Source organism: Diadema antillarum, unplaced genomic scaffold, assembly GCF_040938485.1.
Source record: "Diadema antillarum isolate AM-2024a unplaced genomic scaffold, OU_Dant_1.0 seq00001531_RagTag, whole genome shotgun sequence".
Classification (NCBI taxonomy): Eukaryota; Metazoa; Echinodermata; class Echinoidea; order Diadematoida; family Diadematidae; genus Diadema; species Diadema antillarum.
The window spans coordinates 120,718-135,522 of record NW_027272263.1 but is presented as its reverse complement, the minus strand read 5'-3'; the positions used below and the strand labels follow the sequence as shown (position 1 = coordinate 135,522).

The window sequence follows — 14,805 nt, the reverse complement described above, 5'->3', positions numbered from 1 at the left end:
GTAAAGCATTATAATCAAAATACATACTGTAGCATAACATACTGTTTTTGTAGATCTGTCATATTACACTTTATCGCATTCAAAAATTGAAAATTAGTATAGAGTAAAGCATTATATACATAGCATAACATACTGTTTTTGTAGATCTCTCATATTACAGTTTACTGCGTTCAAACATAGAAAATTAGAGTAAAGCATTATATACAAAGCATAACATACTATTTTTGTAGATCTCTCATATTACACTTTATTGCGCTCACTAAAATAGAAAATTAGAGTAAAGCATTATATACAAAGCATAACATACTGTTTTCTTTAAAGCATTAAAATCTCGCACTTATTACACTTTGCCTTGTTCAAAAGAAGAAAATAGAAAATTAGAGTAAATCGATAAAAAGCATATATATTTCTAAAAAGCATTAAAAATCATTTAAAGCATATGTGTTTCTACAAAAGTTGTACTAATGCTATATCATTTGCCTACTCATCTTTCTTTGATTTTACCGTATACTTGAATTATGGCGTACTCGCTTGGGGTAACACATGTTCCTCGTATCTAGAAAGATTTTTCTCATTGCGGAAAAAAAAAACTCTTCGTATTATTTGTAATGAATTATTGAGATTTCATATAGATGTCTTATTACATGAAAGTACGTGTTAAAGATTCATTATTTGAAAAGTTTATGTACTCGGGATAAATTGATCCCTCCTTTTGTGTTTGATTTTCTCTTTATCAAAAACAAAACAGTGCATTCATATCCTATAGACAATCTAATTGATTTCACTTGCCATTGTCTCGGACCATTATTACAAAGTCTGTCCTCTGTTTCGCCGGTCCTAATTTCAGAATTGTCTTGATAACAGCATAAAAGAAGCTTTAAGTTTTGCCACCTTTGCCATGTTTACTTTTAGTTTAAAGAAATTTCTTAGAATTTCCATTACTTTATTGTCATTAATTTTGCTTGATTCATCTAAACATCTAATTAGGGTCTCCCATTATAGCCTATACCTTGGTTGTTGGTAAGCTCGTGTGCGTTGGTATTGACCCTTGAACTCTTCTTCCTTTGCTCCTTTCCCTGCCCCCCCCCCTTTTCCTGTCCACTTTGAACTTCTGTTTGTTCTTTCAATGCGTGTCCTCTAATGCTGCTTTGTTTATGTTTGTGTGTGCTGTTGTGTTCATATGATTTGTTTTATATTTTCTTTTCCCTGTCTTCCCTTGTTTCTCAGGCAAAATATTTTGAAGTGTTGTTTGCTTATTCCTACTCGTTTTTGCCAATAAATGGGCTGCATTCTATACCAGCCAGGTTATTTAGCAGTTTCCTCCATTTCCTACAACTATTCCTTGATACAATTCTGTTACAGTTTACCTATTGTATGATTGCATTTCTCTTAAGCTATGTTTTCTCCATAATAATAAACGAGCTGCATTGATCCCGTATGTATGCAAATGTTAAATTGTATACTTAATACTTTTGTTGGAAATGAAATATGAAATGAAATGAAATGAAACGAAATGAAATTAAATGATGTACCACGTCCTTTGAATGAAAAAGAAAAAGAGTTGAAACTGGTTTACAGTCTAGAAAAGGCAAGGTCAGAACAGAAAAAAGAAAGAAAGAAGAGAAAATGCAGACTTTTCCAAGAGAGTTGGCAATTGAATGCCTGGTAAAGAAAAAAAAAAATAACAAATCGACTCTTGAATCAAAAGGCAGCCACTTGATGAACTCGCAAATTAAAAAAAGAAAATAGCAGTATATACTTGGAAATTATCGCCTTTCCATTCTTTTCTCATTCGATACGAAATAATTAAATGTATGCGTGCGTGTTATTAGGTTTTCATTTTCCGTTGCTAGCAACACACAAGCCTTTTATTGTAACAAAAATCATTGATACATCTAATTTACTGTCTGTATGTCTGATGCCTGATGTCCATGTGACCTCACTTGTGTGTGCATCTGCGCCTATATGACTGTGTGTGCATGACTTGTGTCTTAGAAAGTCTTAGATGTGTCTGTGTGCGTAATGTAAGCTCACGCGTTTCTAAATTATACTTCTCTTCGAAAGACAGAACTGAAGAGAAAACGAAGAAGAATTTCGAAAGACATTCTCGCATCTCTAACACAGCCAGCGTTCTGATCGAGACTGAAATGATTCAAACCAAGATAGACCATTACCTTACCTGCTTCCAGTAAAATTGCTGGTACCTGCACCATACCAGTGAGCTAGGGGACAACAGGAGAACGCGGAAGTAGTTGTTTTTTATAGTCCTTTTGCCTTTGCAGCATCAAAACGGGGCATATTCCAGTATTCTACGTGTATTTTTGTGAAATTCTACCATTTGAATTTGCCGGGGTGCATGATTTAGTATTACAGGGTGAAGCAGGCTGTGGAATTTCCTGTTCTTCAGCCTATCTTTACAATCTACATTGGTTTGCTGTTAATCGCGAAAAGTCCAAAGTGCGAGTTCATCGAAGATCATGTAAGGAGCTTTACACAAAGCATAAAACTTTTCGGAAGACGATTTTCAACGATAAAACGTCATAACAGTTTTATAGTGACTGTATGACTAACCGGTGATGGTCCGGAAACACATTTTGAGGTAACTGCTGCACGTTGCTTGCAGTGTGCACAGTGCTTTTCAACCTGAATATAATGATACCATAAAATCTCAATAAGCCAGTCGTGACGATCTGATGTATTAGAAATTATCGTCTGTACGACCCAGACATCGAGGATTCATGCGTTGAAGGCTACTCAATCTTGGTGAGTGAGTTTTCACTGTTTATGGATAGCTGCGCGAAGGAATGTATTCTATTCGTGTATATTGTACTGATGATATTTTTGTCCATTGTCATGATTGTGAAATTTAAAACAAATAAACAAATAAACCAAATAGACAACGCCCGATCTAGCTATATTATACAACATGGTTGTCTTTGTATAAAAACTGTGTGAAAAGTATACTGAAGACGAACACGAATAGTTTGTCTGAGCAGTATACGAAGGCATATTCGTTCTAGAAGGCAGAAACGACACACGCAAAGACATGTTTAGATCTCACTCATTGCAACTTCTCCCCCAAGGGACGTTGCTCGTTGTTCAATTTCTAACCTGGTTCAGGATAATGATTGTGTCCTATACACTCTGAGAAAAATAGATTCAATTTCGCCCTTTTACGTGTGACATCATTGTAGCACCTTCACGGGAACAATTTGCACCTTTCTGATGGTCTGAAATGTGCAAATTTGCACCCATAAAGGTGTTCCCACTGTGTCACAAGTAAAGGTGCAAAATTTCTTGTAGAGTGTAGGACATAAACCTATGTGAACCCGGTTAGACATTTGTCATATACCTTACCAACGATTTAAACAATACCCTGTGAAGTTCAATAGTGTAAACAGCCATGAATAATTCGGTATAGATCCGTGTCTCTTCGGTTTGTCATCATTGGTTATCTGTTACATAAATAGAGAGTCGGTTACAAAATTTTTGCTCTGCTAAAGTTGTGATCGAGTGTTGCTGTTATAAACTACAAATACAGGGTAAAGTTACATAATATACAATCGGCCATAATCATGATTGTCCTGACATTGGTGCTTCTACTATCTATGTGTACACTGAACCAAACAATCAGTGCGACTGACAAGGGGATATAATATCGCATGCAAGATACGTATCTTGATGACCTCTAACACTTCACAAGACAAAATGGGCAATAGATCAAATTGAATAAAATCAGATTTGGACAGACCATTCAGTTCATTAACACGTTCACTACCGAAACATAGAATATGTATATCATACTCTCTAAAAAAAAATCGAGTGAAAATATTCACTCTTGAAGGAGTGAATAACAAAAAGAGTGAATTTAGAGTGAAATTGGAGTGAATTTTGAGTGAAAATGTTCATTTTCACTCATTTTGGAGTGGCCTCAGGGATCGCTCCAAAATCTTCGAGTGATCCGTGAGGTCACTCCAAAATGAGTGAAAATGAACATTTTCACTCAAAATTCACTCCAATTTCACTCTAAATTCACTCTTTTTGTTATTCACTCTTTCAAGAGTGAACATTTTCACTCGATTGTTTTTAGAGAGTATGTGCCTCTTGTTTTGTTTTGCTGTTGTTGTTGTTTTTCCCCCTTTTTAGCTCACCTGAGCCAAAGGCTCAAGTGAGCTATTGCGATCGCCCTTCGTCCGGCGTCCGTCGTGCGTCGTGCGTCGTGCGTCGTGCGTCGTCCGTCGTCCGTCGTCCGTCGTGCGTCGTGCGTAAACTTTTTACATTTTCATCTTCTTCTTGAAAACCCCATGACCGATTTTCATCAAACTTGGCAGGTAGCATTCCTAGGGGGTTAGGAACTCAATTTGTTAAAATGGGCACCATGCCCCATCCAGGGGGCCCCCAGGGGGGCCCAAACCCCCCAAAATTAAGGAATCTGTAAAAAGCTTCTTCTCTAGAACCAGAAGTGATAGAGCTAAGTTAATACTATGAGTTAGTACATTGATGACTGTAGTTTCAAGTTTGTTCATGGCAGAATCAGGGGTGCCCCCCTTGGGACCCAGGGGAGGGGGGTGGGGAAGGGTTCTAATGGGGCCTAAATTGTACATTTTCATCTTCTTCTTGAGAACTCCATAACCCATTTTCACCAAACTTGGCAGGTAGCATCCCTAGGGGGTTAGGAACTCCATTTGTTAAAATGGGCACCATGACCCACCCAGGGGGCCCCCAGGGGGCCCAAACCCCCCAAAATTAAGGAATCCGCAAAAATCTTCTTCTCTAGAACCAGAAGTGATAGAGCTAGGTTAATACTATGAGTTAGCACATTGATGACTGTAGTTTCAAGTTTGTTCATGGCAGAATCAGGGGTGCCCCCCTTGGGACCCGGGGGGGGGGGGGGTGAGGGGGGTGAGGAGGGGTCCTAATGGGGCCTAAATTGTACATTTTTATCTTCTTCTTGAGAACCCCATGACCCATTTTCACCAAACTTGGCAGGTAGCATCCCTAGGGGGTTAGGATCTCAATTTGTTAAAATGGGCACCATGCCCCGTCCAGGGGCCCCCAGGGGGCCCAAACCCCCCAAATGAAGGAATCTTTAAAAATCTTCTCTAGAATCAGAAGTTATAGAGCTGAGATAATACTATGAGTGAGTACATTAATGACTGTAGTTTCAAGTTTGTTCATAGGAGATCCAGGGGTGCCCCTCTTGGGGGTAGAGGGGGGGGGGGGGGTTGGTTGGAAGGGTCCAAATGGGGGCCTGAATTGTACATTTTCATCTTCTTCCTGAAAACCTCATGATGAATTTTTGTCAAACTTGGCAGGTAGCATCCCTAGGTGGTCAGGATCTCAATTTATCAAACTGGGCACCATGCCCCACCCAGAGGGCCCCAGGGGGCCCCAATTCCCCCAAATGAAGGAATCCTGAAAAAATTGGGCCCTTATTGTACATTTTCATCTTCCACTTGAGAATGCCTCGTCAAATTTTGGTAGAGCTGTGAATAATTTAGATTAGTGACTGCGTGAAAGGTGAACTTGCGATACTCAGGTGAGCGCTAGACCCGCGGGTCTCTTGTTTTTTGTTGGTGCGGAACGTCCACCAAATAGTCCAGTCAAAATACGACAAAAAGTGGGTTAACCCACAACTAATTGCAACAGAAACGATTCCACTTGCATTTGACCCGGATGAGCTATTAAAATAACATATTAAAAGTTCCCTAAAATTCGAGTGGTGGATCAGTGTCTAATTTGCATAAATTCAAAATGGCCGCCATACAACCTATTTATGCCTGTATCTCGGGATATATAACCCACAGAAAGTAAATTCCGGTGTCTAAACCTATGTTTTTTAGGTCAAGGAATACAAATATGCTATCTTTAGCAACTTCCGAGCATCCCTTTATATAGTTTTTGCATATATTTGCATATAATTACATACAAAATGGCCGCCATATTGCCTGTGCAAGCCCTTATCTTCGTATATCAGTAATGTAGTACACTCAGGAATAAGTCGCTATATATCCGGACATAAAACCCGCAGAAAATAGATTCTGGTGTTTAAACCTTTGTTTTGTTTTGTTTTTTAGGTCAATTAATACAATTATCATATAAGCAGTAACTTTCAAGCTTCCATTATAAATTTTCTGCATATATTTGCATTTAATTAAATGCAAAATGACCGCCACAATGCCTCTACAGGCTTATATCTCTATCTGTAAAAGGTACCCAGTGTTGGTGTCTGTGGTCTTAATTTTACTGCTGAGAATCACTGATGTCGAATACGTTCCACTCGGAATAATTACCTATATTTCGCTAAAGAATTGCATATATTTATACATATATCTATTCAAATTAAGAGTAGCTTATATCCATAAGCTACTCTACAAAAGTTTCATGAGTTTGGACATTAGATGACGATCTTGTCATATCAGGGTACCATGTCACTCACTCACTTTCTGAATAAAAGACCCAGGAGTCCAGCCCTCATCCGAGTATCTCAAGTTCCCCTTCCTTGCATGTTTACAGACTATTACTTGGGAGAAAGGAAATTGGAAGACTTTGGGAACCTATAGGGCCATATCTGGAAGCCTTTAGGGACCTCCAGGGCCCAGGAAGGCATGATGTCCATATATGCATGACACTATATTATATAGCAATAAATGCACCTACAGTTCTGTACTAAGTTTGTTGTAAATTTGACCATGTGTTTTCAAAAGGAGGATCAAAAATCAAAAGTGGCCTCCAATAATTTGGTCCCAGCCCAAAGGCGGCCGCACCTAGATCAGATTTGAGGTGCCTTTGGGCATCCTGTGGCCGGGGGATGGTTCCCATTTTACCAATATTCTACCAGCCAAGTTTGATAACAAATTGAACAGTTTTTTTTTTTTTTTTTTAGATGAAAGAGTGAAAAGTTGTCCCTATTCGGCACTAGCCCCAAGGGGGTCACCCCTGCATCTGCCATAAATAATCTTGAAAGTATGCTAATACACTCACTGATGTATTTACTCAATGCTCTTCTGGTTTGATTAAAGCAGCAACTAGAAAGAGAGGGGGACATTAGTGCCCACACGTAAAAAAAACTATGTATATAAAATGACGAAGTAGGCTGGTAATGCATTTCTGTCCAACAGTGCTATTTATTCAGAGCAAATTTTCGACGAATACATTTGTCTTCCTGAAGATTCTGAAGAAAGACAAATGTATTCGTCGAAAATTTGGTCTGACTAAATAGCACTGTTGGACTGAAATGCATTACCACCTTATACTTCGTCATCTTTTCTGTACTGGTACCAACACGCGGACTACAAGTATATAATTATATAATATATATAATGTATACAATCCATTATTATTATAATGTGTAATATTTCGAAAATTGAAATTGAAATTGAAATTGAAAATTGAAATTGAAAAGAAGATAAAACTGCAAAACTTAAAACTATGCAGTCTCCAAGATATTCATCTTTGTACTTTTTACCTGATAGCTCTGTTTAACTGGTTCTACTTGTGTGTGTGTGTGTGTGTGTGTGTGTGTGTGTGATTTTTTTTTAAAATGATAGATTCCTTAATTTGGGGGTTCTGGGACCTTTTGGACATGGTGTCTATTTGAACAACTTGATGGTCTGTCATCCTTGGGATGCTACTTGCCTAGTTTGTTGAAAATCTGTCATTACATGGGGTCTTAAAAGAGAATCTGAAAATGTTTTTTGAAAATGCATGCATTACTGTCGACGGACGCCAGAAGATAAATGATGACTATTTGCAATATTAGCTTGAACCTTTTTTTGCTGTCTTGAACGTTTGGCTAAGATGAATTTAAAATCTAATGAATCAAAGTCATTGGATTTCAAGAAAACTTTCTTCCGTTTCAAGTACATCATTTTTATTTTCTGGCTAGCGATAATACAGATACTTAAGGTATGTAATGTGATCTCTGAAAATATAGATCAATGATAAAAGTGTAAAACATGTAAACTCGCTTACACTCAAGGTGTTCTATGTGTTTACCACAAACTCTGGACTAGGATAGTGTGAAATTGCAGTTGATTAATTTAAAGTCAATAGGATCCCGGCTTCATTTCATACTGACGAAAGTACAAACGGAGCAAGTCTCACGTTTGTTGTAAACTGTGTTGATGTCTTTCAAGAATGCTATTTATTCCTAGTCACCAATTAGAACAGCATCATCTGACTCATCACATATTTTAGAAATACAACATTACAAGTGTCTGATCTATAATGGCCCGCATCTGTCACTGATATGGGTTGTGTGCAGTCAAATCTGTTTGCCCTGCAATTATACACTACCAGTTGCTAACAGCCTGTCTTGCAGTTGCATCAGACTTCCTTCAGGAGTTCTTTTAATAAAGGTGCAGATACAACACGAAAAATGGTAAAAGTAACACTTATCAGAATTTATAAGCGTATTATGAGCTTGAAGCCAATGAGAAGGATGCTGTTTGTATTGATCGACTGATGAATCCAGAGTACGAGGAATAGAAAATTTAATGTTAAGGCATTTCCTTTTTCTTTTCTTTTTTTTTTGTATCCGGCTGTTTTCTGTAAGTCATTGGGTGAAACCGCGCAAAAATATGACAAAATCCACTTCCATACAAATTATCACGGTCATATGTTGCCCATTGATAAACATGCCTTTGCCAAAAGTTTTGCAACAAAAGACACAAGTATCGACTAAACATGGATGCAAATCATCGCAGGTAAGGAAAAAGATGTTTAAAAAAATCTGCTGAATGATTTAAGACCAACTTTTTGTGTACCGTAAGCACACTTTAAAAGCTATATGAGATAATATGACGAGAACATCCTCTAAACAAATGTCCAAACTCATGAAACTTTTGTAGAGTAGCTTATGGATAATCATGATCTTGATGACTTCCCCCCCTCCCTTTGGCCAAAAAAAAAGAAAGAAAGAAAAGTATTGCAACATAGACACAAGTATAAGCAGTAAACATGAGGGCAAATTACACGATTATAATACATTGAATATCATGAAATCATAAAAATCTTTTTAACGATTCCTGCTACATAATTTGAGACTCTGTTATTGTGTACCTATTGAGCACACTTTGGAAGCTAAGTTGAGATTACAGTTAAATAAAGATATGTTCTATTCGATGCTACTCACAGTTGTTTTCTGTTCTGAGGCTTTATCTCAAGAAAATGTGAGTTTAATGTAATACAATACTATTAATCAATGCAAGAATATAAAACTGGGTATAAAAAAGGTTGTGAATGGAATTCTAACAGTTTTGCCCTTGAAATCTTGGATGTAGAAATACAATTAACGTTCTGTATCTCGTATTTGTATATCTGAAATTATATTCATGATAAGAATTTGAATATATGTATGCATAAATATAGCGATGCAAATTTTTAGTGAAATATAGGTAATTATTCCTGAGTGGAACGTATTCTACATCAGTGATTCTCAGCAGTAAAATCAAGACCACAGACACCATCACTGGGTACCTTTTACAGATAGAGATATAAGCCTGTAGAGGCATTATGGCGGCCAATTTGCATTTAATTAAATGCAAATATATGCAGAAAATGCATAAAGGGAAATTTGAAAGTTACTGCTTATATCATAGTTGTATTCCCTGACCTAAAAAAACATAGGTTTAGACACCAGAATCTATTTTCTACGGGTTTTATGTCCAGATGTATAGCGACTTATTCCTGGGTGTACTACATTAATGATATACGAAGATACGGGCTTGCACAGGCAATATGGCGGCCATTTTGTATGTAGTTATATGCAAATACATGCAAAAACTATATAAAGGGATGCTTGAAAGTTGCTAAAGATAACATATTTGTATTCCTCGACCTAAAAAACATAGGTTTAGACACCGGAATTTACTTTCTGTGGGTTATATATCCAGAGATATAGGCATAAATAGGTTGTATGGCGGCCATTTTGAATTTATGCAAATTAGACACTGATCCACCACTCGAAATTTAGGGAACTTTTAATATGTTATTTTAATAGCTCTTCCTGGTCAAATGCAAGTGGAATAGTTTCTGTTGCAATTAGTTGTGGGTCATTTCATATTTTGACTGGACTAAAAGTGGAATCCCGGGTTGGAATCGGGTTTCAATCTGACATCATCAGGCGATCATTATCAGTGATATAAAACAGCATGCACACAAGCTGGGATTTAGCACAGCTAGGCAGAGGAGATTTCTTTTTTTATTTACTTTTAAGGCTGTTACATAAATAAATATAATACAATGTGAAATAATGAGACTCGAAAGTCTATTGTGCTATAAAGAAAGAAAGAATTAGAAAATGATTCTTTACCCTCCCTGCATGGTCAATAAACTTTGGACAGTGTGTACTATGAGGGTTTTCTGTGCCAATCGGCACGCAAAGCACACACACAAAAAAGGGTACAAGTAAGTGAAAAACGACCTCGTTGTCATAGTTACGTATGCTTCTCCATGAATTGGCAACATGTTTACTGATTCTGTTTTGTACTAGCACCTTAGTAGGAGTATAATGTCCCCTTTCTTTACAGTTTCTTAGTAATAATTGTTACTGATATTTATGCTCTTCTTGTGTTCAAATCATAATTATTAACTTTATTTTTCAAGCATTGTCGATTGCGTGCGCAGCATGAGTATTTTAAAATCCCACCTGTAATTTGCTTTTAATTTACACTTTATTGATACGGGCTCGTAACTAACGTTTTGAATGCATCTGGTATTCATTATTGATATGAGAATAATACTTACCTTGTTTTTTTATTTATGTAAAAGATAAAAGATAACAATAATGACATATATTAAATGTTTTATAAGCATGAAGAATGACGTCAGGATTCTTGGTGTAAAGTACTATTGTAGGTGCTGTCACCTCTGCAATGGCTGCTGCAGCCAACGATCACCAAAACTCCAGGGCGTCAAAGAGAAAAGATGGAACGCCGAGGATCAGTGGTCTCTTCCTGGCATTCATGTCTGGCTTTACGGTGTCCATCTCGTCTCTGATGACCAAACTCGCCACTAGTTCGACCTTCCTACAAATCACTTTAGTCCGGGCAGTTGTGATTGGCGGATTCATGCTGGTGTGGTGTCTCGCGAAAGGTCATTGGTCAAGTTCGGGCAACCTCCTACCAAACCTGCCAATCAGAACTCTTGGATGGCTTGTCATGCGCTCTTTCTCATCGTTTGTGGCAATGATGACGATCTACGCCGTGTATCAGAAAGTGGCGATGGGTGAGTCATTACTTACCTTTACGTTAGTGACAATGGCTCATCGCCATTATAAGACGGTATTATTACACTTTGATTAAACCTTATCCAAACAAATTAAACATATCCCCACCTCTAACAGTGAAGTAATAACAATATGTGAGTGGATTTATACATCCACACACATTATTCCTTACAAGTATAATTTACTAAATTCTAAGTAAATCTACAAACATATTTTTGTTCCAGTTTGAGCAATGCAGTTTAGGTGCATAATTAGGCTCAGCGATGTCGCTCATATTCATAACCTTACTTGTCACTATCACTACCACTGCAACCACACTTCGTTAATGTTCCATTGGATATTGGGTTGCATGATCGCTTGTGAGCAGACATAACTGGTGATATAGTGTGCGGGGCAAATGTAAACGTAGTTGTAGATTTGTAGAGCCAATGGAATTTGCTAATCACGTTTCTCTTTCACTTTTATGTACCTTTTCTTCAGGAGACGCATCTGCCATTTTCGGTGTCACCCCAGTCTTCAGCGGATTGCTAAGTATCGTGCTGCTTGGCGAGGCGTGGCAACAGAAACATATACACCTGACTCTTCTTGCCTGGACTGGAATAATTTTTATATACAAGCCGCAGTTCCTCATTAAAGCTCTCCCTTACTACGGTTTCGAGGTGGAGACTGCGAACCCACCTCCGGACAAATTCTACCTTCTGCTGGCGTTACTTGTACCCGTGGGGTCCTCTCTGTCTTTCGTCATATCGCGAAAACTTTCACAGTCGACGCCACAATCACTGATAATTTGCGTCACATTCATTGGAGTGACGTTGTATTCATGCGTTGTCATGGCAATGGTAGAAGGCATCAGCATACCGCCCTTGCGTGACTGGAAGTTTTTGATACCGGAAATTGTGGCAGGTTTGGAGAGTTTCCCTTCCTCTTTCATTGTCTTTCGTATACTTTCGTATAGTATGTTTTATGCGTATGAACCTGTATAGTGTATGCTTTATCGTGTCGGTTTACATTTGTATGTTTCTGTGTAAAACTGAATTACCTAAGGTATCCTACCAGATCACAGAGAGGAGACTAAACATGCGTAAAGATGATCCTTGTTGTGAGGTATACAATTGATTTATGTGGTATTCCAGGGACTTGGACAAGAGAATGTGTGGGTGGATTCATGTGTGGAGCATTGGATAGCTATACATTTCAGCTTTCACAAAACAGCATCTCTACTAAAGAAGTGATTTCACGATAAATATTGCACACGACGTATGGCACTACTGCTGCATGAAACCAGAAGAGGGAAGAAAACCAAACAATCAACCAACACTTGTTGTGACATGGGCCAATGCATACGAAAGATCGGTCCATCTAAGTGAAATAACACCCACATAATTATGTACATAATTCATGTGTTAACAAAAACAAGATATACCTTGGCTTAAGTTGTTGGCACACACACACACACACACACACACACACACACACACACTCTCTCTCTCTCTCTCTCTCTCTCTCTCTCTCTCTCAAGGGATAAGAGAGTAAAGAAAGCCTAAAGGAAGAAAGGAAGTAGGCCTATAGTCAGTCATGGATACCATCTGTCTAAATACACTCTATTTATATAGAACTTTAAACTCGGAAAGGCAGCCTGAAAGGGTCGTAATAGATTTAAGATCATTATCAATCTAATTCCATTCTGTGACACCTGTCAAACGAATAGATCGCAATCTTAAGAGTTGAATAAGTCAAAAGTTTCCGAAATTATAGCGTTCCCGGATGGGATACATACTGTGGAATGAAGAATTCATCTGGAACACGTTGTTGAATATTTCAGGCAAGATATGTTGATGATATTTAAACATAAACATGAAAACATTTAGTTCGACCAGATCAAAAATGTGAAGAATCCAAAATTGCACAAAGAGTGGTGAATTTGGAAATAAAAATTAATGATTATTGCTTACATGATACGTAAAGCTCGTTTTTGAAGCATATATAATCTGTTAATGTGTACTCTGTATGTTCTCCCGTATTTCACTACAATAAGATGAGGTAGAATTATTACATTATAGATATTTACAACAATATTGAAAGGTAATACACTTTTTAATTTTGATGAAACATCTACATTTCTTGATAATTTAGAACATATGTTTGCAACATGGTACTTCCATTCAAGGGATTTATGAATGAGATCCCTAGAAAAGATATCGACTCGGTTCTATCAATGCAAATGCTATTAATCACATGTTGGGTTTGAGACAGCAATTTTCTAGCTCTTGTCTTACTAAAATTCAATAACAGTTTATTACTCTTATATCATTCACTCAATATTTCAAGTTCATTGTTCATTGTGGAGATTAATGAGGATATATTCTTTGTGAGAGAAAAGCACAATCGTATCGTCGGCAAAAAACGGATATTTCAAAATCTTTGAAGAATTCACAATAGCATTCACATAATTTATAACAAAAATGATAGGTTCTACAACTGAGACTTGTGGTACACCAATGGTCATACTGAGGTCAAATATGCGATTAAACTTGCTAAAAACGAAGAAAATAGTAGAAATATGGGATAGCTTTAATCACAACTCTGAGAATATTCATATTGTACTTATTATGCTACATGTAGGGTATGAAATGTTGTATTTTGCCCTGTTTGAGATAATGGCCTTAGTAAACAAACCCGTTCTGTATGCAATCAAATTCTTGAATAATAATTATGAATGATACGCTTGTCGCCCGCAGGTGTGGTGTCGCAGGCTCTGACCGGTGAAGCTCTGAAACGAGAAGCCGCAGCTTCGGTCACACTTATGCGTAACTCGACAATCATCTTCTCCTTCGTCTTCCAGTTCGTCTTCTTCGGCAACGTTCCGTCGTGGAGCAGCGTCATGGGCGCACTGATGATCATCTCGTCCGCCGCACTACTGGCGGTCACTTGACGTGGCGACTGTGGCGAAAGTCTTACCGAATTGGGGCTTTCTAATGGGAAGTTTTGGGAAACATGCGGCGAGGTTTGACAAGCCGTGCAGTCTGTAGCACCTCCCAAAATCTTCTCAATCAATAACGGATTGCGTTCCAAAAAAAGTTACAACTGCGCATTGATAGCAGCCTCAGCTGTAGCTACTAATTCAGCTTCTGAGTTGGTAGGGTTGCCTAGGTATGCTAGGGGCAAAAATTGTACATTAAAGTCTCGTTGGTTCCATTGTCTTCAAATAATGTGCCTTTACACTGATTGTAAACATTCATGTCCCTTGTACATGTACTCCGTATAAAACCCCACAATTTGAACGACAAAACGAAAGCTTAGCCTAAGCTTGCCTTATCAACGAGGTCCAGCAGGGTTTGTCCTTTTTTGTTGTTGTAAAGAATGCAATTTTGTGTGTGATTTAAGACTTCCAGTATCTGTTTTTACTCAGGAAAATGCGCGGAAAAGGGGGAAATGAGATTACAAATCATAATCAATTAGCTTGAAAGTTGCCTAAAAGTAATGTACGTGCATTTCACTAATGCAAATGTCTGAGCAGTGATTGACCGACACAATCATATCCACAACTGCACATGCATTTTTCTTGGTTAAGACAG

General features: G+C 37.8%; 1 protein-coding gene across 1 annotated transcript; it reads left to right on the top strand.

The window, feature by feature from the left end:
* Nucleotides 1-1,944: 1,944 nt before the first annotated feature.
* On the top strand, nucleotides 1,945-14,162 carry LOC139710422 (solute carrier family 35 member G1-like). The gene is made up of 4 exons (XM_071622339.1): nucleotides 1,945-2,763; nucleotides 10,850-11,229; nucleotides 11,711-12,133; nucleotides 13,969-14,162. Exons 2-4 carry the CDS (start codon nucleotides 10,878-10,880, stop codon nucleotides 14,160-14,162), a joined length of 969 nt encoding a protein of 322 aa, XP_071478440.1. The 5' UTR covers nucleotides 1,945-2,763; nucleotides 10,850-10,877.
* The last annotated feature ends 643 nt before the right edge of the window (nucleotides 14,163-14,805 follow it).